Source organism: Aphelocoma coerulescens, chromosome 1 (assembly GCF_041296385.1).
Source record: "Aphelocoma coerulescens isolate FSJ_1873_10779 chromosome 1, UR_Acoe_1.0, whole genome shotgun sequence".
Lineage (NCBI taxonomy): Eukaryota > Metazoa > Chordata > Aves > Passeriformes > Corvidae > Aphelocoma > Aphelocoma coerulescens.
The window spans coordinates 27,424,522-27,450,775 of NC_091013.1; the positions used below are offsets into that span (position 1 = coordinate 27,424,522).

Here is a 26,254-nt window from a genome sequence, read left to right on the forward strand (position 1 = left end):
TCAGGTATGTGCTTAGTGACAATTGCTCCGTGCAGAGGCAGACCTATGTGTCACTGTGGTGTGGAGCTGCCTTTGCTTTGACCTTAAACTCAGCCCTCAGAAGTGCTTTTGTGCCTTCAAGGACCCCCATATGACAAAACCTTGTGGTTGAGACAGAGCATGACCCTAAGCAGTAACCGGTGTGGGTTAAACCATGACAGCCCCCCAGGTGCTGCAGGGCAGAGAAGTTCAGTACAAGTACCAAGAGCTCCCAGATCTTGTCTGGCCTGGGCAATTGCCAGGAATTCAGTATCAATCATCTCTCTAGCTCTTCTTCCACTCCCATAGTTCATATATTGAGGGATAGTAAAACCATGAATCCACCAAATCAATATAACCACACACATCTCTTTCCTGAGCAATGCACCTATGGAAGCAAAAGGCTTTGGCTGGGAACAGGCAAGTCTAAGTGCTAGACTGGAGCAAGGAGGGAAGATGCTGAGGACATTATTTCTCAAAGGTAAGACTTGTAGTCCTTCCTCCTGGGTTAGGAAAAGAAAAGAAAAAGGATACAAGAGGAAGTAATGACTGTAAATTCTTCACTATGTTGTTGAGGCTGAAGCAGATCAGAGAAAAGGGATCAAGGAGATGACCATCAGAGAGTGCTCTCCCTCCTTCTGCATGGTTACTTTCTTCTTGAGAAACAGAGCTGCCTCTTCCCTCAGTGCCATCCCTCTAGCCTTGTGGTAAGAGGAGAATATCTCCAGCATGAGTCTATCACTGTCTGAATGCTCTGGCACCTCTCCTGCTTTGTCCCAAGGTTTCCAGAAAAATTCTGTTACAGAAAAATTCTATTATAGAAAGCTCTCTCATGAAATTTCCTGTCAATTTGATTCAATTGTGTCTAAACAGATCGGAGGACTTCAAAGTCAGATTTAGAGCAGGACACTCCCTCCAGCCTCACTTAAGCAAAAACTAATATTATTAACCTGGTTTATGGAGTATCTAGTAGGCTTTGTCATAAAATTATAACTTAATAAAATAATTAGGTAAGTAGAGGGACAGCCAGGAGATAGAAGAGGTTGCTTGCACAAAGTCCCACATTCCTCATCTCACCATTTTGGCGTGATGGCTTAGAGCACAGTGCAATGGCAGCAATCACTGCAGGATAACTGTGGGTGGGGGTTGCTGCCCCTCACAGACGTGTTTTTCTGCAGTGTGAGATGCCACATGGCCTCTTTTTCCATTTTCCCTCTTTCTGCCCTGCATCAGCATGGATGTTCATGTGACTAAGTAGCAAATGCCATGATGAAACAGGTATGACTGGAAATTAAAACAATGACTCCAACTTAAATGAATAGCTTTCAACAGGGTGACTTCCCTGATTTATCTCAGCACGCAGAGATATCTGGTAGTCCTGGAACATGGAGGGCAGAAGGAAAGAATTGTCACACATGAGGTAAAGGCAGGACAACCCCTTTGGCAGCAACCCTTGCTTTTGTGAGATTAAAATAATGCCAGTATTACACTCAAAAATGGTACAGCAGGAGATAAAATAAACAGTGGCTGGTATGCTTTGCAAAGAAATAAAGTAAGCAAAACCAGTGCAATTTCTTCTACATGATAGACTAAACACAAAAGGATCAGCCTTCAGGAATCCTGTGTGTTCTAGAGAAAATCTGGAAAAGATAGAGATTCCCAAATTAATTCCAACTATCTTCCCCTGTTTCTGATTTTTGTTTTTAATTTGCAGATTCTTCCTCTAGTCTTTTGAATTTAGTTCTTTCAATGTTCAGCTCTAACACCTAACAAAATGTCAGAGGATTTCAGACTTAAACATCTGGTTTTGGCACTGTTAATGACATTTTTAGGCTAAAAATCAACTTCATCTGTTATTTTTATTATTTGAAGCATGCATTCAGCATACACACACACTCCCAGATCTCTTTGTGCCTAGAATAAAAATAGTTTGACCATTCCAGCATCTGTGACAATAAGAAGTAGAGAAAGAGGTAAAAACAATTTATCACTACGTTCTACCAGGAACCTGTTATTCTTGAAACTACTCTTCTTTAAAAGTTCAATCTCAGACACATTTGTGACTATTTACCATGGTGGAACAATCATAAAATCACTGAATGGTTTGGGTTGGAAAGGACCTTAAAGATCATCTAGTTCCAGCCCCCCTGCCACAGGAGAGGTGCTCCAGCCCTCTGATCAATTTTGTGGCCCTTCTCTGGACTTGTTCTGACATATTCACATCTTCCTTTTGCTGGGGTCCCTGCAGGGGGGGTCTCGTGAGAGCAGAGGGGGAGGATCACCTTCCTCGCTCCACTGGCCACGCTGCTTTTGATGCAGCCCAGGATGCGGCTGGATTTCTGGGCTGCAATTGTGCACTGCTGAGTCATGTTGAGCTTTCTCACCCACCAGCACTTCCAAGGCTTTTTTTTCAGGGCTGCTCTCAATCCATTCTCCATGCACCCTGCACCTGTGCTTGGGATTGCCCTGACCCAGGTGCAGGATCTTCCACTTGGCCTTGTTGAACTTCCTGTCCAGGTCCCTCTGGATGCCATCCCTTCCCTCCAGCGTGTTGACCACACTACACAAGTTGGTGTCACCAGCAAACTTGCTGAGGGTGCACTTGATCCCACTGTCCATGTCACCGTTAAACACATGTCACACCTGTTAAACAGCAGCTGTCCCAATACTGACCTCTAAGGAACACCACTCATCACTGCTTTCCACTTGGACATCAAGATGTTGACTGCCACTCTTTGAATGTGACCGCCCAGACCATTCCTTATCCACTGAGTGGTTTATCTGTCAAATCCATGTCTTCCCATAGTACTTATGCAACATGCTATCCTCTGAAAACAGAGATCAGAGAGGGCTCTAACAAGCACTCCCTGGCAATTCCTTTTTGGTGTCACTCTCATCGACTGTCCCTCCTGTCCCTCTGATGGAGGGCATCTTACCCACCACTGGCACAGCGAAGGATAACATGTGCTTCCGCCTCTTCCAGGTCCTTTCACAGTCTGGGCTTTTAATATTGTACCGACTTTTCTTCATTGCTCCCAGCATCAGTGCTGTGGCAGACACATGGAAACATTCTGCTCTTTGCTCATGGGGCTGTGGCCACCAGAAAAGGGGCAGAGAAGGCAGCCAGTTTGCCAGGGGCATCTCCCCAAACCCTCCTACTGACTCTCCATGTCTATATTTGGATTGAAGATCTCCACTTAGAGTTTTAAGGCACCAGGAAAGCTCTCCAAGAAGGAAGCTAATTAAGATGTGCAACATGCACTAACAAGGACACTAGGAAACAAAATGAAGAATGCCTGTGTGAGAAATAATGAAATCCGGATCCGGAGGTGAAGGGAAGGGCTTCCACAGAGAAGGGGCAGCAGATGCAAAACACAGTAGGCCAGACCCCAGGCAATTTGCACCAGGAAGGATGACAAACAGGATTTTGCAGGGGAAGTTCTGGAAGTTCTTCAGTGGATTGTGGCTAGAGACCAAAGTCTTGTTATCAGATCAAGAGCAGAACACAGTCCATCTTGCTTAGATACCGAGGTACCTAATTTTTGGCATCTAGGAAGTAGCACTTCAAAAATGCCCTGTACAGATATAGAATTGATATACATGACTTTGAAAGACTCAGGAAATTGGCTTATTTGCAAAGGTTGTGTGCTTAAGTTGGTTGTGCTGGAAACCTTTTTTTGCTATAAATTGCTCCAGAGTTATTTTTACAAAAGACAGTCTAGGAACTTCAGATGTTACTCATAATTAGGAGGGGTGGGCGGGAAAGATATTTTTGGATATGACAGCTGGCAAATTTCTGGTTTAACGGCTCTGAAACAATAAGAGGTGATAACAACTCAGATCTGGTTTTGATGAATAGAAATATTGGTCATAACATATAAATCTGAATAATTTTGAGTTCATTCAAGTGAAAGTAGGCAAGAGTAAAATCAAGAGAAGACCTGTAACTAAAACTGTCAGTTCTCAAAAGGCAAATTTTCACAACCTACAGCTATGCCTAAATTTACATGCTGGCTCTCACCACAGCTCACACAGATCTCATAATTGTCTGGGCTGGAGGATGACTCAAATATGATAGTACTCCTAACTAACTCTGTATGCAGGCTTCCCCTCTGTGGCACCCACCTGAGATGAACTTCAGGGTAAACGTGGTGTTCCCTGATGAAGAAAACAGAAAGCAGCCCTGCTTTGACTTGTCCAGACACAGCCTAAAGGGAGTGAGTGACTCGAAAAGGTCTACAGAGCTGAGTTGCTCAGCTAGTCCAGGGGAAACCTGACATTTATGTCAAAAGGTAACAGTGCAGCTCAGTTTTGTATCCTGAAGATGGAGGAAAGTGTAAGAGAATCTGTATGAATGATCACTTTATGAAGGGTGCTAGAAATCAACAAAGAACTTAAAAGAAATCAGTCAAATTAAAAAAACCAAATTTTCTGCCCAAAGTCATGCTAATTTACATGTTACATAGGAAATTTGTCAAAGAGCATAAGGTTCTTTATTTATAGAAGCAAAAGGGAACATAAGAAATCAAGCTGTTATGCAGAAAAGATGGGCCACAGATTAAAAATAATGTGCATATATAAATAATATATACCTAATACACAAATAGGTATTTATATATTGTAATATGTTGTATATTTAATTTTCTTCTCACCTTTGACAGCTAATACTCTTAGTTTTCCTGACTAACATCATATTTATTTGAACTTCCATAGATTATTTTACTTTGTATGCATGTAAGAGTACTTTAAATCAATGAGTTTTATTCATGGATTGATATGAAAGTAGTAGTAGGTGGGTAGGTTCTTACTGAGGTCCCTCTTGCAGCCCACAACACAAATTCTGCATGTTTTTGTTTGAATATGAAACATGAGAACTGTATTTTGTACTCCATTCACATAGAAATCTGATACTGAGAAGTATCTTGGAATATTCTACAATATTCTATGCAGGATAAAAACAAGTGGGACCAACTTTTTAGAAGCTATGAAGGCGCAGGAATGAAATTCTTAGAACAGTATATGTACAAAACTTGAAAATGCATATCAATAAAGCTTTTCAACAGAAATTGACTGAACATCTCTTAGAGCTTACATTATTGTCAGCTTACAGGGTTCTTATTCCATTTTATCTGATGTACAAAAGGAGAGAAAACAGAAAAAAATCAATTGTGATGTTAATGGGTATAATTCTTAACTCATTAGTGTTACACCTACTTACTACTGGGATGAATTTGCTCCTCTGAGGTTTAGTAAGTCAGCTTTTCTAAAATCATCTACATTAGTTTCCATCTACCCACCTTTCAAAAGCTTCCATTTTTATTCGCATTAAATGACACTAGCAAGGCTAAAATGAACCATTTTGACAGTCCTTAAAAAAAAGAGATTGCATGTTCTTTTTGAAGAGGACACCGAACAAACATTATTATTTAATGAATGTCTAATGCTTCAGGTGTTTTAGATAGCTTTCATAAAAGATACTGAAAGATTCAGAGCATGCTGCCACCAAGACCACACAAACATAAATGATGGGTCAAACATCAAGGTTGAATTCATTATGAGAGTCCCATACAGACCCATCTGTCCTGCAGCTGAAGGGAGAAACCAAACAGACTGGGGAGAGAGAAAACATAGACAAGAAGTGGACAGGGCAACAATTATTTGTTGAAAATGGTTAAAACAGCTATTAGAGCTAGAACTACACACACTCACGCATCTGAGTTTTCAAGAATACTACTGTGATGACTGCCACTGAGGACACCAGCACAGTGGGAAATGGCTGATGGGAATCTGCATATAGAGAAATAAAGGACAGAATCTGCCATCCAGACTGGAACTGTAAACCATCTGCATTCATCTGCAAGCTAACTAAAGGCAACCCTCAGCAAAGTACAGAGTTATACAGCTAAGGGCCTCCTTCTGCTGGGAAGATGGGTGTCTGTGACACTACTCAACAACCACAGCTGGGATCCTGGTAAATGTGCTCGGGTTGCCCTGTACAGGTTAAGCTGTTTTAGGATGACTGTGAGATCCTGTGGTACAGCACAAGACTGTTAAATGTGATGGTCTGCTCTGCAAAGATAATTTTGGAACAAAAAAATCATTGTTTTCTTTAAGAAATGCATTTGGCTTTGGATTTTGATTTCTTTTCAATTCTGGTTGAACTCTTTTTAAACAGTGACTTGCAAGAATTATTTTCCCTGGGGAGTCTTCTGGACCTATGCTGCAGGGCACTGAAACCATCGGCTCTGCCCATTCTCCTCCTCCCTCTTTTTCCTAGACCTTCTTTCTACTTTTTTCTTTCTTTTTTGGCTGTGAAGAATAGGAGAAGATCCTCATTACCCTGCTTCACTGCTCTGTAAAAAGAATTTTAAAGCTCCTAATATTACTTAATCACAGCTTTCAGTGCTCCTGCTGCCATAAAACATTATAACAATGGGTTGGCACTTCATCAGTTGTAATTTGCTGATATTACAGTCACAGTAGCACCCAACATAATTGCCTTGCTCTACCACTGACTCATAAGGCTTCTTGATCTTGGTCAATACTTCTTTGCTCCGGGGGCTGCATGCAGAAATTTTGCTCTAACAGCTCAGATTTTTGAATTTCCAGTTCCTGCCCATCTGAGCAGAATGCATCCCTCTAAATACTCAGCACACCATTGCCCTCAAATTTCACTCTCAGACAATTAAATCTATTAGGACACACTTTATTCTTCATTATTCTCAATTTTACACATTGCAACAGAACACAACTTTCAAACAGAGGTAATAACAGAAGTTATTAAGAATGAAGGAGTTAGCTTGAAGACAGTAAAATAAGAGAAATTTTGTCAGGGCTTGGAACTCCTTGCAGGTCCAAAACTCCTCCTAGCAAGAATATGACTTCAAACCATACAGATTATAACAATATGTTTATTTCAGGTCAGAAGGCACCTTGAGGATCAATTTGATTATGTTGTGGTTTTTTTTCTGTAGACAAATTAAAACATAAATTATTAGCCCAAATGACTTCTACTGAAGATGAAGGACAGCAACAAGGTAAGAAGAAACAATAGTCCAAACTCTTCCTGACAGAACATAATTGTGACTCATGCTGTAAAAGTGATCATTGTGAGCTGTGAATATTTGTTCCTTATCCAACTGTAGCTTTTCTGAGGTTGGGACAGGGATGACACTACAGAGACAGGAAAAAGCCTCTCTGCAGAAATGCAAGCACCCTTGCAAAACACTTGTAAGGAATAAAGAGTAAGATCCATGCCATGTTACACTCATATGGCTGTACAGACAACCAAACATAATGCTGAGATAGAGACTATCTAAAACACTGCAGGGACAGTGTTTTAGGCATATTTTGATGTCTGCTGGGTTTTTGTGCCTCTGCTTTCTGCCACCACAGTCTGGCTCTAAAAGCTGTCTTCCCGGGCTTCCTTTACAGCAGTAGTGATCCTGGTAAGGAATTTGCTAACCACCCCTCCTCACCACCCATTGCAAAACCTTTTTAAGCACCTGCAAAAGCCTTTAGTGCAAGCACCTGTGTGAAGGGTATGGCAGCACATTGCCAGGACAAAGTGTTACCAAAAAGGGCCACAACAAGGATTATATCCACTGTTTGTAGACTTGGCATGCTAAACCCTGAGATCCTCAAAGTGACCGGCTTGTTTTCTAATGCTCTGGCTTGCACAGCAAGGGTAAGAGCTCCTGTCTGGGCCGTGGGAGCAACTGGGGACATCAGAGCCTGCCAAACTGGAATAGACTCTATCCAGAGTGCAAGGCTTAGGATGCCATGTGAAATCCCACACACTTCAGCCAATCAACTGACACAAGTGGAAGGCTACTGTGAGAATTAAACTTTGCTTATTCCACAGGTTTTGCCAAGATTTTGAAAACCACTTAATGGACTTGGACAGATTTGAGGAGTGTTTTTAGATTCAAGTACTACTTCTTTAATGGATTTATTTTATAAACATCAGCATTGAGATTTTCAAAACTTCTTTGGGACTTGACTTGCTGATTCCTTTTAATTTTTAATGTAAAGTAACATCTGAAGCTGGCAACAGCAACATAACTGGGGAACTCGAATACTTGCATAAGCTCATCTCATATTCAGAACAAGGCCTTCATCCATCAAGTGGATGAAATAGGTGGCCGATATTGTAGTCTGGAGGATCACTTCCCTTTGGCTTTACAAACCACTGCACAAATGTTATGTCCATGGCACCCAAGTATCTCATTTGAATAGGCCTTTCAAATCTCCAGATTTCAAATTTATACAGATAAAACATATGTGTGTGTGTATACACACGAATATACACATAAGTGTATATAATTGCACTTATTTTACCTACTCTGTGTGTGTCTGGTACAATTGTATATGCACACAGACATTCCTACTACTTGTGTTCTTGTCCCCTGGTGCTGCCTACCTGGCTGTTTGCATCTCTTTAGAATCTGCAAGCATCGCTGTTCTGATTCTGCACAGTGCTACCTCCTGCTCCTCCATGGCCACCCAGCATGTCCTAGTGCTTGGAGAACTTCAGCAAGACATTGCTCATGTTCCCTACCGCTGTTCTTCTAAGGTTGTGAGCCCTTCACCCTTCTAGAGCAGTAATTATGGAGAACAGATACCTAGGAGTGGGAGAAGGATCAGGATGCTGCACAGTGCATAGGCAGTGCCAGCCTCCACACAAAACTAGAGCTGGGGAAAGATGGTGAGGTGCAATGGTGGCTGGCTGTGCAGAGGTCCCTAGTTCACCCCTTCTGCAGCAAAATTCAGGACAGTAACACTGCACTTTCCCAGGACAAGAAAAAGAAGGGAAAAAGGATGAAATCTGGGAGAAACCCAGCTTTCTCATTTAATCACAACAAACTGAAAATGTCTCACACACTCAGAACAGAAGAAAACTAGTCATTAACTTATGCAAGGCAGCTGGTTTCCCAATAATGGCTCCTACACATTCTTGTTTTAATATTGTTGTTCTTGTCAACTGTGGGAATGCAATGTATATTAATAACAGTTTATTCCAAATTGGTCATTGTCGGAGTTAATAATTAGGTAGTCAGGCACTAATTATGTCTGTTTTGTCTCCAATCACTAACTAAGAAATCTGGAGAAGTAATTTCGGAGGCAGGCACCAGAGCCACACACAGTAGAGCAGGCTCTGCTGTGGGCACGAGATGCTTCACTACAGAGAAACACCAGACAACATCTGGGAGCAGAGTCAGTGTGATACTGCTCTGAGTACTGGGTGCAGAGTGGCAGCACCTCAGAAAAATACACATGTGGTGCTCATCTGCTCTTTGCACCCCTGGTTCACCCATGAAGGAGGAAGGCTCCTCGAAGGCACCGCCTGGCACCTGGACAACAGCATAGCACCAGCAGGGCCACCACGGACCACAACTGCTGGCTGCAGCCCTGGTCCCAAGCAGCATCTGGCTGCAAGGGAGCCACCAGCAGGAGGACGGGCAGCAGTGAGAAAAGGTGGCACCACAGGTCTGCTCAGAGGGAGTGAAGTCTCAGCATTTACTCTGAAATAAGACTCCAGTGGAAATTACAACAGGAAAGAGCTTGGGACAAAGATGGGTCTGGCACACATGGAATGAGAGCCCTTGGGCACATGCGTGGAGGTGTCTGAGCCCCTGCTGGGGCAGGGAACACCCATAGCACCCCTCTGAAGGTCTGTGCATTCCGACCACAGCTGAAGCTGCACTGCTGCACTCCACCAGCCCAGAACTCACATCTCTCCTCAGATGCGTGCAAGGTATCCCAACTGCAATCATCCCCCGCTATGTTCCCTATGCATCGTGGAGATTACACCAAAGGGGAAGCCTTTAGCAGTAGTTCATGGAACATATTTTGCTGATCACTTTAAATTGAATTGGGTGTACTCCCACAGTGCCTTAGCAGACAGCAACCAAAAAATTCCCTTTTCAGTAATTCTGTTTTAATTTATCCTTCTCATATAAGAATACATGAGGTTATCCTGCCCTCTGAGGCACAAAACCCAGCAAGATGTCAAGACCAGCATCTACCACCATGTGTTCTAAACTTACCTCAACATAGAGGATAGGGAAAATGCCAATCTTGTCACCCAGCATTCCTTCTGCCCAGTTGTCATCCACCCTCCTGATGACTGTCAAAATTTCATCCTAAAATCAGAGATACACAAAATACATAATCAGATATTTTCAGTAGAAAGATGCCAGTTTTTAGTTACCCACATGATAGCTGACAGAGTGAATATACAGAGGAGGTCATAAGCCAGGTAAAAGTGTTTCCTGAATCCTGGGCTAGCAGCATCCCTGGCCCAGCATCTTATCCCAGGCATCCTATTCAAAGTGCACTGAAGCACCCTGCAGACTGATGCAGCTCATGCTGGCTGTCAGCAGCTCCAAGGGTCTGGCCACAGCAGGTGGGAATAACTAATAACTAATAATAGGTAACTCCTGGCTTCATTAAGGGGAGAGAAGAATGTCTGACCCAAGAGGTCACCTATAAATCATAGGTGAAAACTCCTTAGCATGAAGTTGCCCCTGTGCATCCAAGAGTCAATTTATGATGCTTGTCTGCTCCAGAAGACAATTCAAAGGGAAGCAGCACTACAGCAAAGGTAGTCCTGGAAACACTTCCAGCAAGGAGCATAAGGAATAGTACAAGGTGCTCAGCAACAAGCCTACACTGCTGACACACTGAATGTCAGCTTTTCTTTACAAAAAAATATTATAAGGTAAAATTGCAAAGCAGATAAAAAGCCAAAGATAACATAGTAAAAACCAAATTGCATCCACCTGTTGGATCAGCTTCAGTTCAGATACTAGTTCATTTCCTAAAACCAATGGCATTTCAATATTATACTTAATCTAGAGGACCTTACAAAAATTTCAGCAGATGATGAACTTCTTTGTGATTATAAAACAAGAGATAAAGCAAAGTACAAACCAAATTCATACTGCTCAAATTTTCTCATGGTATAGTTCCAACCTATAACGTAGAAGTCATTAGGAAAACTCAAGTGTCTAGAACAAAATCCTGAATTTTCCCAGTTTGAACTACTCAGTTTGTCAAAGGATTTCTGCCACCATCCCTGTCTTCTGGGGTCATCATACTAAACTCAGGCTTGAACTAGCACTGCTTTCTAGAGCAGCTGTGGAAAGCAGCCCTCTCAATGGGGCTCTGCCTGGATGCTCAAATCTCCTATGAGAAAAGGAAGGAGTGGGCTGAGAGAAGCTGGGAAGTCAGCTTTGTTCCCTCATGGTATCCAATCTTCCTCTGCTCCTGTGCAGAAATTTACAAAAAAGAAAAAAATCTCTTCCTCCAGAAAGCTGAGACAGGGTTCCCTGCCAATCTCACTTTATTTCCACTACTCACTCTGTGAAAATAAGAGCTCCAAATGGTCTACCATACTCCAGGTAACAAGATACTAATGTTCAATGGCCAGGCAAGGGCAGCTGTTTTTTTGCAGATACTTCTCACATAGAAAAAAAACCCCACAAATTCATGATCCAGGATGTTCAGACCATGGATTTGCATTGATAGAAAAATGACCAGAACAGAGATGTGATGTGATGTACTTTGTAGTTTTTGAACATGTGCATTTCGAACACATGCACTCTGAAATAGTTTAAATGTTTTCTTTGAATTATTCATCTGAATGATCCATTAGGGGAAAGCTCATAGAAATGGCTACAAACTGAGTCCTTCAGCTATTTATTACAGCTGGAAGGATGCAAAAAGAATTTGTGCTTTTAATTTCCTGAAGAAACAGATAGCGTTCCCTTCCAAAGCCCTGTCTGCACAGACCATTTTTGATCTGTTTAAAGAACTGACAGTAATGCATCTCTGCAAAGCTTCCACATGCTCTTACAAAAGACCAATTAGCATAAATTTAGAATCTAGGTAAAGGGTGTAAACGAGGAAAAGAAATGACTACCTCACTTCAGGGACCTGCTACGAGTGTTCTTATTTTTATATTTGCTCAGCTCTTTCCTTAAAAGAGTTTTTTAAAAACACAAAATGTGATGGGTCTACACTACATGCACATATATAACCTTACATGTGTGTAAGTGCATACATGTGGGTATGAATAGAATCATAGATTTTTCAGGTTGCAAAGGACCTCTAAGATCATTGAGTCCAACCATTAACCCAGCACTGTATATAAATGTGTATATATATATGTATGTATTTGCATACACACATAAGAAATTAAGAAAAAATTTTTAAACTGTAAAACCCCAGAAGCTTTCGACCAGATTTTGTTAGAGGCCCTGTGCAATCCCATCCCTGGAGCAGGCTGTACAGACACCTGGCAGGAAAGGTTTATCCTGTGTTGACTTTGCTCAAGAATGGGGTGGGGAATGGCTGACCTTTGAAGATCCCTTTCAACTTCACCTTCTATGGATGTATGAAATCTGGAAGCATTTCCATGCACTGAACTTAGGTCAGCTCAGCCAAGTCTGGTTGCTGAATATGGTCATATATGAGAAAAGCATCCTGAGATATGCTGACATTCAAAATGAGTATCTTTGTGGGAGAGCAAAGTGCAAATTCCTGAGAATTCCATTACATAATTAGTTTTAAGAAGGGTGTTGAAAATCTCCAGAATTACAGCAAATCCCAAAAAATCTTTTGAAATTTTTTATTACTAGAAAGTTTCTTTGAATTCGCAGCCAACGACATCATTCTATACAGTGAGCTGGTGAAAGCTTCAACATGAACTGTTTTAGAACCTTGTATTAGCTGGATAGCTGTGCTACTTATAAATTCCTAGAAAGGTTCCCAAAAGGATCATGAATAACAAAACGCCACAGATCTCCTGGCATACCACTTCAGCTTTCTGAACTTCACTATTTCACATTGACTAAATTGATTTCCAGGCAGCATAAAGGAATCCAAGCCTCAAATCTCATTTCAAAAGCCAATGGTATCCACTGTAGTTTGGACAAAGATATGTCATGCTCCTTTTATGCCTGTTGCTAGAGCCTTTAATTATTTGCTCTCTCCTTCTTTCTCGAGTTTCTCTCTATTCATCAGGGCTGGATCAGCCTTGTGACAGGCATGTGGGACCTGCAGTTCCAGTTTATAATCATTATCAGAAAAGAAGTCAAAGATAGATCACTTAAAAAGCAATCTGATTGACAGAGAAATGAATCCTCTTCCTGAGAAAGCAGCACAAAATTGTGTCCAATAACAGTCATGATTCACAGCCTGATTTTTATTCTAGTCGTTAATGGCCATTAACGAAGCAATACAGAGCAGCTGTGCCTGCTATTCTGCAGAGATAACTACTCCATCTAGAGCACTGGGGAGATCTCAGCAATGGCAGAATGGCACCACGTGGTGCTTGGTGAGTCCAGCAACAGCACTTGCCAGCTGGCATGAGAATCCCTGTCACCAGCTATTGCCAGGATGGTCCCTCTGTGAACAGCAAATGCTGCTGGAACTGAGCGCTAAGGGGCTGCTCCACAGCTAGTTACAAGTATTGGATGTGATGGTTCTAAGATTGGCATGGCTCTTGTTAGACACCACTGTGGGCTGGGAACAAAACTGTTGGAAAGTGAAGGAAACACTTGATGTTACTAAAAATGTGATGAGCAATGAAGCATGATGAACAGTTGATGCTACCTGGACAGGTTTGAGACTCATCTACCAGCATCACTCAGCCTTCTGATGACCATGTGAAGATGCATGCAAAGGGTGGTCAAACACCAAAACAAACTCGTGGGCTGAAACTGGACTCAGTGTAAGGCTGGAGTAACTACAGAGACAACTACACAACTACTTCAGATTTGCACTGCTATACCTGAGAGCAGAATCCTCTTGCACATGGTTTGTACCAGCGTTCATAGCCCAGAGGAAGATAGATTATTTTTTAAAACAGCGACAGCAGGATCCCAGGTCCATAGTGTGGTACCACGTTAGGAGAGATTAGAAAGCTGAGCCAATAAATATATCCCAAGGACATGCAATTAGGCTCTGTAGGCCGCAGCATGATTGCAACCACACTAGGGAACATCATGAGTAAAACTTCTGAAGCTACTGGAGTTAAACTGGTGCAAAGTTGACACAAAGCTGGAACCAGCTGTTACAGAGAAAAAATAACTGCCTGGTTTGGCTAATCACTGCTGAATGCTGAGGGAAAACATATTAAGTATCAAATCTGGGATGTTCTATCATCTTACAGACAATGCAGAGGAGAGAACAGAGGTGACACCCTATGCCTGTAAGTATGGTCTGTTTGGGAGGAGGACTTGAGGGAGCACAAATGGTGTACAAGAATGACAGATGGGAGCTTTGGTTGTTGCACTGGATACTCAAAACAGATTTTTCTCTGCCCCTCCTGATTTTATTCTTACACATACAAAATTATTACATTTGATCTATCTTTGGCCTTTTATTTGGAGAGCATTGTATCTACAGGAGATGAAAATGGGTAAATGGCAGAAGTACACTGCAGCACTGCTCATGAAGATCTGTGTAAAGTAGACTTCATTTCCTTGCAACACACCTCTGGAACAATGGAAAATTTTAATTTTAAAAAATATAGCAAAACAAATTAGTAAGAGGAAACACCAAATATCCTTCCTTTGTTTTCTTTTACTGTACCAATAGATATTCTGAGTGCATAGTAACAAGGGGGATGGGAAAAAGCAAAGCCCAGCAAAAGAGCAACAAAACTTAATGATACAGAAGATCCCTGTGTTTGAGTTTCCTTCTTATAGCTTCTCTTTAGAGGAAAACTCTTCTTTGTTATATGTTTATAAGTAAAATCCAATCACAAGTGTCTGATAGCCTTAAATGAGTTGCAGGACACAAATAGGTTATATTAGTGTGAATAAAAGGTATGCCAAGGTAACCCCTCTGCCAGAGGAAGGAACAAATAGCATAAATGAAACTGAGACCTGGTCCAGCATCTTCAGATGCAAACTGAGACATTCAAGTGATGCATATTGCTCAAAGTGACAAATCACATCTACAGCACTGCAGTGCTCAGGGCTCTGTGCAGAGGAACTGACTGCATCAGCAGATAATCTATAATCTGGGCTAAACAGGAACCTTCATCAGCACAGGTGACAGCTAAAATTAGCATTGAGAAAACTGATGAAAACATGATGGTAAAGTCCCAAGATGAAAAATAGATTATTCACTGTCAGGGAGAACAATAGGCAGGACATAAAAACTGTTACAAGGTGACAGCGTGTGTAGTGGAAGGAGCTAAAGTAGAAAGCAGCAGAAGAGAAACCAAACCCCCTTGGGGAAAACACAGTCATCAGGGATAAAAGGATGCCGACAGTAACACAAGGGGTGAAAACAAGGAAAATTGAGAGATTAAGGGTAGAGCTATATGGCAGAAAGAAATGCACCATGTGAGAATGACATTGGACAGCCGAGAAAATGAGAACTATCACTATACAGTGGCAGTTATTGTAAAGGAGGTTTTCTAATCTATGGCACCAAATATATCAAATACAAAAGTGTCTAGGAAAGGACCCGCTCTAACAAAAAAGACCACAACTGCCTGCCATACCTATTAAATTTCTTAAGACTGAGGGAGCAAGGAATACTTTAAGTGGACAAAGAAGATTGCATCTCAGAGAAGACACCAGTGTACCTCTGGGCAGGCAGCGATAAAAACAAGGCACCACAAAATATATATTTACTGATAAGGTCTCAGAGGTAACTTCTGGCTAACTTTCTGTTAGTGCATGGCTGTTACTTCTCACTAAGCAGCCCACTTTCTCACAGAGATTCACAGCTCCAGGGAGGCTGGCTAGTCACAGGGTTTGCAGTGTTTGCAATCAAACACTTCACTTGCTATGGAACAAAAGTGCTTACAAATCCTTTGTTAAATAAATATGAGAAAGTATACAGTCTAGGAAATTGCATTCTGCTGAGAAACACTGCATGAGTGAAAAAGATGTTACATTCGGTGAGAAAATTATATGCTGCAAATAATTCATTCAGCTATAATAAGTAGCTTCAAAAGAGGAGGTCAGTAAAATACTGGTGAAGGATATTTTTATCATCTATTTCATATTCATTTTCAGCATAACTGTTATTACTTTATGTGATACTATAACAGCCGCAGACAGCTGAAATAAAACAGAAAATGACAATTAACAGGTTCTCCATGGCATTCGCTGCCATAAATTAACAATAGGGGATATACTTTATTTTACTGTGGGTTTCTTGATATCCATGAAACCCATCTAAGGTCAACACAAATTGCTAGGGAGGGGAGGGGGAGGCAAAAAGCAGGTGGGGAGGTGGGGGTGAAAGGGAAAACATGACATTTTAATTCCAAAGGAAATTACTCAGTTTTCAGAAATATCTTCAGTTTTCTCTCATTCCAATGGGAATTTATTAAACATTTTGGTTTAAAAGAAACAAAGACTGTTTTTTAAATGTCTGCTTTTTAGTGTCTTTATGTTCTTAAAATAGGAAATACTGTGATGTATTATGATGATAGTGTATTTCAACTGCTAATTGGTGTATGGTATGATGCAATATACATTGTGAAGCTGAATGTAATTTTAGAACACTGGAACATCTGATTCAATAAGGAACATTAAAAGACACATTTCCAATAGGTTTTTTTTCTGAAATTTGAGTCACTCTTGAGGAATATTTCAATGCAGACGAAATGCATGCTTTTTAGAAAAATGTTCTCAGAAAGCGTGCAGCCAGTTCTACTTGTTGAGCTTCACCAGCTTTATACCAGCCTTGCTACTCATGGCTCAAGCTATCTATCTCACAGAGTAGGGTAGGCCAGGCAGGCCAGGAAGACCAGGAAGGTGTCCCACCAGTCCCAGCACCCCTGTGCTCCTGACTCAGCTGCCAGCACCACATGTGCCCCATCACTCCCTACAGATGCAGCTTTCTGAACATTTTTTAAAAACCCATTCCCCTACCTTGGTGAAGGTCAGGCAATCCTTGTCTTGATCTTTATCCTTTATTTCAAAGTCGTAAAGTGCTTTGCCCTGAGGTGGAGCTTGTGGGAGGGGCTTGATACACTGGATGTAGCTGGCAGGGAAGAAGCCGTGGTTGCCATTGAGCTCCCCATGGTACCAATTCTCATCCACCTTGCGCCGCAGAATGATGATGTCCCCCTTGTTAAACTTGAGGTCACCGGGCTCTTTTCCCTCGTACGTGTAGAGGGCTTTGCCGTAGGGAAGCTGAGAAACACTCTGGGGAAACGAAATAAACATCTTTAAGCAAACTCCAGCCAGCATGAATATCTTCCTTAGAGTAATTTTTTAGCTAGAAGCAAACTGATCAGCCATGATCATTTACCAAATTACCCCAATGACTGCAGCTGACTGCCACATAATGCTGTCCACTGGATCTCAGGAAAACTAGGATGTACGTGATGGTAAGCCTGAGAAGGCAGGTGCGTTACATCAGAGCAGGCACTGTCCATCTCATGTAGCTCAGCTGAAACCTGCAGTACCTCTTACACCACCAAGCAGTATCACTTAATTTGCAAAATATCCTACATAAGCAGAACTATATGTTTAAACAAGTAAACTTGGACATGTCTAAAGGTAAAATATTAGATATTTTGACCTTCAGGGTTGCTTTGGTTTCTGAAGCTCAGAAGAGAGAAAAAACAATCCAAGCTTGATGATTCACAGGGTTATAAAAGCTGGAAAATTGATAATTTTTCATTGCATCTGTTTGAGCAACTCGAAACACTTTTGAGTTTGAAGCTTTTTGTTTAGCTTTTGATTCTGTAACCAAATACTCTTATTTCTGTCAAAATCCCCTAGTCTCATGCTACTCACTACAGGCTACTGTAAACAGTTACAATATTCTTTGTTAATTATGAATTAATGTCCTCATGGAAAAGTAGAATAGGCAGTACTTTAAGAACTAAAAAGAGCTCTGAGGCTTTCACTCATTAAAAGAATTAAACAAGCTTACTAAAAAATCATGGCCCATAAGAAAAAAGAAAAGCCTAAAAAGTTCATAGTTTGGTATGATAGAAAAGAGAAACCTATTTGATGGAAGCCACTTGAGTGTGAAGAATTCTTCCCAGAGTTCATTTTGTCCCAGTGAAAGATAGATTAGCTCACCCAGGCTGCAACTGCATGGACGTTTTGGTGGAAGCACTGGTTTATGCAGTCCTTGCCCTCCCTGTCTACTTGCTCCTCTTCTTGCTGAATCCCACAGAGCAGGGGGTAAGTAACTGTGTTGGACACAGATTCCTGATGCTTTGGTCCTATAACAGCTCTTTAACCCATACTGGAGTAGAAAAGGTGTATTGCTGCATTATCCTATTCCATTTTTCATTTTATTTAATTCAAACTAAGAGTCAGCTTGCAAATACGTAGCAGCATGTAACACAGGGAATGTTAGAGGGGTAGTGTAAAGTCAACCTTCCATAAGAGTCTTTTTTTTTCCAGAGCTGTATTTACAAAAATGACACAGTTTTCTTTGCATACACACGCCTTTAAGTAGTCTGTTCCCTGCTGTGCATCATGCTTGTCAGTGGGGTGTCCTATAGGGACAATGAAAAAGTAAAGCTGTATTTAATAAAACACCCTGGTATTCCCCCAGGTGTTTCTTATGCCTGTACTTCTGGATGACATTCCTGTGCCTAAAATAACACTCAGAGGCTTTCCCTGGGGGAAGGTGGAGTGGCCTGACAGCAACACTGCATTTCCAGAAAATGAGATGCTGGGATGACTTTTCACGGTATTTGTTAAAGCCAAGAGTGGAGGCGTTTTTCAATCCCCATGGGTGCATTAAATGGACTGCTCTGGCGGGGTGGGTTTTATGCTCCTACACCTGCATCTTTCAGCAGGAGGAGGAGAAGCACAGCCCGCTGCCGGCACCTCCGCCCGCTTCTGGGCGCCAGATGGTCACTGAGGCAGGCAGACACCACACTTACCAAAGAGTAGCTTTCTTGAACGCACCTTCACACGCAGGCACGAACCTACTCGTTTTTATTTATTAGGAAGCGCTTTAGTAGCTGTGCAGGTCTCGGAAAAAAGATCTGTGTGACAGATCTTTCTGCCTACAGGCCACAGTGAAGGAGACAGGCAAACAGGCACAGCTCTTCAGAGCACTGCCCATGTTGCCTGGAGGGGCATTTAATTTCATTCAGATGTGTCCTCAGTTCTAACTTTTCTCATTAGCAATTTGCAGTTCCTCTTTTTCCTCTGTATTCTTCTGGGTGTTGCTGTATCTGAATGGAGCTACCCACTTAAAGACCAGGTATTTTGGAAGCACCTTCAAACATAACTAAAATAGCATAAAATCAACAGCCAGATAACAAAGCATCAAACAGTTTCTGCCAAATCAGTGGCAGCATCCTACTGATATTTTTCTCTCTGCCAGGATGGTTATTTTCCCTGAAAGCAAAGCTTTGCCCCCCCACCCAGCATTTTAAAGATTAAGCATACAATACCATCAAACTCTTTAGGTAAGGCATAGATTGCATTACTGATTTGAAACTAGAAGAAAAACCCCACATTAAGCTGAAAGACTACAGAGCCTTGTAGTAATTTAGAAATAAAAGGTTCATTACTCTAATTCATGCTGGGAGAAGACAATTTATCAAAGTAAGAGTAAGACTTCTGCCAGGTGCACAGTGCTGATCCAGATACACGCCTGGCAAACATGCTCTGTATCACTTACCCTAGATGGGACCTTCCTATTCCCAAGATCTTTGAAGCAATTCAAGGTCAGATCAATTTCTTTACTTTTTAGCCACTTTCTCTTCCCAAGCCTCATTTTACTGTGTAAAAAGGCAACAGCCCTCAGTGCTACAGAAAAAGAAAGTGGATTTTACTCCACTGCACGCTTCACCAATGAAATTCTTATGCAATACATGCTGGGCTTTTATTGGTAATTAATTGATCTGGCTAGAAGATGATTCAGGTCTCTCTTTTTAGCTTCACCTGATGCAAATGAAGACTTTTAAGAAAAACAAACAAACTGCCAGATATAAATTTGAAATCTGGCATTGTATTATTTGGAGATCTTATTGTGGGAATTTGCAGTTCAGGTGCTTGTGTCCCTCTCCTCTTTCATGGGCTTATCTGCAGACCATGTCACCTAGGAACTGTCCTACACAGAGAAGATCTGGGCAACTGACAGTGGGAAGGACTTCCAAAACAAATTGTTCCAATTGTCAGCTACCACTTTTCTAATTCTGAATCACAGCTTTTCAACTAAAAACTCTGTAGAGGCACTTCTTAAGGTGAACACATTATTTAGTGGGAAAGATACCCTTCTACTGAAAAATTGCTGTGATTGAGACATTTCCCAGCCCTTCTGTAAGGTTCTATGTACCCATTTTGATTTGAGCATCCCAGGTAAGCCTTGCATTAACTGTGGCCCAGGTACCAGTGTCCTCTAATCCTTTTCAAATAAAGCTACTTGTCCTGTTCTAAAGCTTTAAGTGCCTGCTCAAATTGAACAGAGAGAAATCTAATAACACAACTACAAAAAAAAACCCCAAAAAACAACAAAAACAAAACCCCACAAAAAACCAAAATATCACCAACCAACCAACCAACCAAAAATCCCCAAACACCCGAAATAAACTCTTGAAACTTCTTTGATTATATATTCTGGCCAAAAGGTCTAGCTTTCAGTGGACTTTTCATGGTCAGATTATATTAATGGTCCCTAAGAACCATATTTTTCTAAGTTTCCCTTTATTATTCCTACTTTTGGTTAATTCATAAGTGAGAAGCAGATTCAGAAAGTTCCTCTGAACTACACCTGAAAGGAGGGAGCATTAAGCATCTTTCAGAAACAGAATTAAAACAATCTCTGCTGCTGTTTGCTAGTTGTAATGTCACTCCTCATGAATGGTTATGTGATTCTTAAAAATCTTCCTCTGATCCTGATTACCTTCCTCATTGCCAAATCTTTGTGCAGGCAATTCTGGCTTACCCACCCCCCTCTTCTTCACTTGACTTTCCCTATGCAAAGGAAAAGCAGTCAGTCAGGACTGACATCCGACTGACGTGCAAATTCCCCAAGCCCTGCCGGTGAGCATGTCCTTCCCATTTTATGTTCAAAATCTCGGCTCATGCCCTGTCCTATTTCCCCTCAGGTCTTTGTTCCATGCAGCAGCATTTCAGTCAGAAATCATCACCTACAGAATGTCCAGGTGGTCTTTCCTATAAAACCTTCCAATCTAAAACAGGATATAAAGTATCATCTAAGAGATCAGACAAAAGCAAAGCAGAACAGGCAGCAGAACAGCAGAACAGCAGAACAGCAGAACAGTTAGGGGAGGCAAAGCACACAGAGGTGATTCTCCAGCAACTGAAGGAGGGCTCACACCTTCCTCTTGCTCCCTGCTTCAGCAGAGCAAAACCTCCTTACCCTGAGCACTGCCACACAACAGCTGGTGGACAACACTGTGACACTGCACTACACCCCCACCATGCACTTCATCCCCTGCTCCACCCTAAGTCCCTGCTCTCCATGGGGCCCCATCTTGGCATCTTCTGCCTCACTATGTCCACGGAGGGGAACGCCCTTTCCAAGCCTGGCCCCAGCAGCATCATGCTGCTCCTCTTTTCATGGCACCCAGGTCCACCATGGCCACTCCTGCATCCAGGGACCAGTGTGGTGGCAACCTGGCTGTCCTGTGGGGAGCTTGGCAGAGACCACCACCCCACTGCCTTCCTCCAAGCCGGCTCTTGACCTGTGCTTCACTGTGAGGACCCCCTGCCATCACCCCCTCCCCAGCTGCCATGAAATCTGATCGAGCATAATGCAGGCGGCTGCAAAACTAAACAGCCTCGACAACTGACTGCCTCAAGTGGTTGATTTGCCCTGCTGGTTTATTGTGAAGCTAACTGGCATTTGGCTATGATGTGTATTAAATTTCAAAACGCTGTGTGGGTGTGTATAGAAATAAAAAATGAAAGAAAGTAAGAAAGGAAGGGATGAAGTCACAGTCAATGGCAGCAGCCAGTTTCTTTTTCCTGCCACTAAATCCATGCTGGCACGATGCTGAATACTGCCAAAGGTTTCTTTTCTATTTCAGCAATCAATACTGACGTAAAAGCCTGAAGCGTTAATATGCTGAAAATCCCCCTTGCAGAAGACTCAATGATATGTTGGCAACTCAATCATTCTGCATTTGTGTTTCAGCAATGTCAAATGGCAGCAGTTAAGCAGAAACCTGCTGGCAAATTGACAAACAACAGCCATGAAGCAATTAACTGGCAAAGCTGGAGCATTCTTCATTATGTATCCTGAAGAACAAAAGGAATGGGAAAAAACCCAAACATGCTTGCTTCCAATAAATTCTCCCAGTAGAAAGCTGAGTAGAATGTGAGCTGCACAGATCGAGTAGGTCTTCAGTTTTCAAAAGTTACAGAAAATAAACACTTTTCCAATGTGCTCAAAAGCAAGGCAGGCTCCCATGCCTGCCAAATTCTGTGTGCAGGACTTGATGGAGGAGGTCACTACTTAAAAAAACACATCTAATGCTTGCCCAAAATACCATGCAAGTGCCTATAAAACAAGAAATCAAAAATAAAATAAACTTGGTCAAGGCTACTAAACCCAGACAGAAATGCTATGATCCAACCCTTCTCTCAAACCAAGTTTGTGTTTAGATCCCTGAAACCCAAGAAACCTCCTGAGCCTCCAGCTACATCTCCTCTCTACAACAGCAAAGCAGAAGATTGTTTTTCTGCAGTGTGAAAACCATGTTAATGCTGAAGGGTAATTTCTCTTGCCCAAGGTCTTGCCTTGTGCAGCTCAAGCTGTGCAAAGAATGGAAACCTCAACCTCTTTGCTTCAAGGGCTTCCCTTGCACATGGGGATCCCCCACAAGAGGCAGGTGTGATGCTGCCAGCCCCATGGGGCAGCAGCATCACCTGACCACTGTTTCAGGGGGATGAAAGAATCCAACAATTGGAGAAAAGCAAAAGGTGGAGGAGTATTTAACTCCTCCCTCCCTCTGCTCCATGGATCTTGATCACAGTCAGAGCTAAAGCAGGAATGGATAAAGCCAAACAACCTTAGAACACGCTGCTGGAACAGCCTGATAAGAACACTGCTAGGGACAATATATATATATTTTTTTAAGCCTGTACATAAGTCACTTTAGCAAAACACACTGGCACACTGCTTGTTGCAGTCCTTCAAAATTCTTCAACATCTATCTCCATATCCCCCATCTTCCAAATATATTTCTGAAGAATCTGTTCCTCTGCATGAATGTTTATACATTTATCTCTTTCATCAAGAACTATCAAGTGTAAACATCCAAAGTAAATTAAAAGTGGATAAAGAAGAAAAGACACAGAAAGGAAAAAGTAATGAAAAGTAATTGAAAGCATGCACATCTCAGTGGTAAAATACAGTTAAACACAAGCTATTACTATAGAGCATAAATAATAATTAAAACACATACTGCTAATTTTTTGCTTCGTTACTTTGAAGCATCACACATTACTCTGAATCTCCCAGTCTACACAAGCAAAGATTCAGTGGCAATGGTTTGGACTGAATTTACATTTTCCAACTGGTAGGAAACTCCCCACGAGCAGGCTGCGTAGCACTTCAGCATATGGTTTCCTGATACCCATAAGAGCTCTGCAGAAATCCCAGCAGCTGTGCTGGAGAGGACAGGGGTTGCGTGATGGAGCATCCATCAGCAGGACTGCTGAGGAGGAGACGGGCTACTCCCTATTAGTGCCCTATTACCGGGATCTTGGCATCCAAAACACCCATTCAAATCAGCTGAGAGCAATTTAAATCATGAGCAGGAAACGCCCGCTTGGATCCCTTTAGGACAGAAAAGTGGAAGGCAGTCTGGCACAGCAAACAGCTCCATTGTGGTGGCAGTGACAGCCGTGTCTGCCGGCCTTGGCAGGGGCACCAGGGGCTGTGCACTGCCCGCTCGCTCCTCGCCGCCCTGCCCGCTGCACTTGCTCTCAGTTTAACATTTTTCCAGAGCAACGCCTTTCACTTAAATTAAAACACGTCACTTAGTCAGCCCTGGGAGGCAGGAGAGAGCACTTGTGCCTGCAACGAGCTGAAGAAACAAGGGATTGAGGCAAACTTCAGCCAGTGCAGTTAAAACAAAAAATGCATACTACCACCAGATCTCTGACCTGCAGAGTTTCTAGTGGCTTTTGTCCTCAAGAGGAACTTTCAGGGTGACAGATCATAAATCATCCTCATATCTCACAGCAAAAACTCTCAGAAGTGCTTTGTCTTCTGTATAAGATGGTTTGTCTTACATACAGCCATTCAGAAGCACAGGTCACCTGTCCACCATATCTCAACAGTGACACTGCAGCATTTGCTTTCACAGAAAGCAAATAACAGGAAAATTAATCAAAGAGAATCTAATTTTGCACAAAGAAGCAAAGACAAAAACCGGTTATGTGCTATTAGTCAGCTCTGTGTGACATCAGTAAAAGCCTGAAAAATCACACTTTGCACGTACAACCTTTTTGAAATTAACTTTGAGAATAAAAGTAGTTAAGATGACAATAGAAACAGCACCATGGAGAATGCAAACTGATTGTAATCACTTATATACTCTGGAAAGTGGCATGTTTATTGATAGTGCCATATAGGTATTAATTAATCACAATAAAAATAAACTTCTCAACAAAAGCTTTACTGTTTAATTTGGTTAAATGAAACGGTTAACTAATGGTTAACTAATAGTTAGGCCCTGATCCAGGCTGATGGTGCTGCAGATGGGCTGCAATCCTTGTGACACCTGAAGACTCATGCAGACAATAAGCACTTGAGCTGTGCATGGCTCCCACCTGGAACAGAAGGTAAAATGCTTTTCCAAAACTAAAAGGTCTTGGGAATGGCTCTACACATTTGCAAGAGGTGGCCTTTATACATGGACAGGAAGTGTCCAAACAGATTAGGAGCCTATCTGCCATTTCCAGAAATGACTTCTGCAAATAGCATGAAGGTAGCAGGGGAATTGCTCAACAGATGGAGCACGAAGGCAGGCAGGTACAGCACCATTCTAGCACATCGGCATTGCTCTCCAACGAACAGGGAACAGCAGTGCTCACCACCCCAGAACAGTACAGGATGGTGTTCGTCTTCTTCAGCAATGGACCACTGGAGCACAAGCTGATCTTCCAAGAGAACAGTGTCTGCTGAGGTTATTTTGTAGTTTATCTGGCAAACAGGCACAACTTGCGTTTCACCTTGTAGCATCCATCTTTGTACGCAGCAAGATTAAAGAATGTTTCAAAGTTTCCCTTAGCAAATGCAGCTGATGCATGCAGCACAACTGAGAAAATACCAGAGGGCTTTCCACTGCACAGCTTGTCACAAAGGTCTGTCTGGGATTCTCCGCTTTACCAATATCAGAGCTGAGGTTTACAGTCCAGCGCCATTTCTCCTAGAAAGATTCACAACTTGAATGCAAGAGTACATCTGATCTCATGATCATGGCTAATAGCTTCACATCCTCTGCACATCTCACATTGCTTCAGCCCCTCACTCATGTCCACCAATATTTACACATTCAAAGATCCCTCTTTCTTAGTAACCCATTGTTTAAGTGAAGTCTTTTCAAACTACATGCTCTCCTATTAAACAACACATGATATTCAGAGTCAGGTTGGATTTCCAGCAGTGAATTCACAGCCATTGCTGCCCAGGGAATCGGTGGGTAGTACCAGCCAGCTGTTTAACAGTGTCAGTGCAAAGTCCCTCACGTTCTGCAAAACCTGAATGCTTCCAAACTCTCTGCTCTTTAATAAGTGATACCGTGAACACATTGCTGGCATTGTGGGTCAATTTCTGGTTTCAGTTGAACCACTTTAATTCCGTTGATCTGATGAAACGGTGTGGATGTGTAGAAAATTCCTACCTGGTCTAAAGCTTTATCTTACAAGCAATCTTCGCTGAAACAAAGCTGAATGTCTGGCAGCCTCTACTGAGGAAAATATCTAGTGATGTCTCGTGCTGGCCATAGCCTTTACAAAATCTAGGTATGTTCTAAGATATCTATCCTTCACCTTTCAGGCAGAAACCATTCACTGGATCCTAAAGACCAAATTTGACCCTTATAATCCTGTGCAGGGATCTCAGTGAAAGGATTGGCTGCTGTGCACAGACACTTCAGAGCAGAAGCTGGTCTACGAAACATCCCAACCAACAGCCGAGACAACTTCTAACCCAAGTATGCAGTGTGGCTTCCTGAGAAACCATCAGACAAAATATGCCTCAGATGACTGCCTCACAAGGTCAAGAGCCACCAAACACTTCC

At 42.1% G+C, this 26,254-nt stretch overlaps 1 protein-coding gene across 1 annotated transcript in view; it reads right to left on the reverse strand.

The window, feature by feature from the left end:
* SH3RF3 (SH3 domain containing ring finger 3) overlaps nt 1-26,254 on the reverse strand; it is a 245,389-nt gene that overhangs the window by 74,702 nt on the left and 144,433 nt on the right. The window contains exons 2-3 of the mRNA XM_069004839.1: nt 16,926-17,201; nt 10,068-10,163 (exon numbers count right to left, since the gene is read on the reverse strand). Of these exons, the coding sequence (XP_068860940.1) occupies nt 10,068-10,163; nt 16,926-17,201 (372 nt within the window). The remainder of the gene's footprint in view (nt 1-10,067; nt 10,164-16,925; nt 17,202-26,254) is intronic.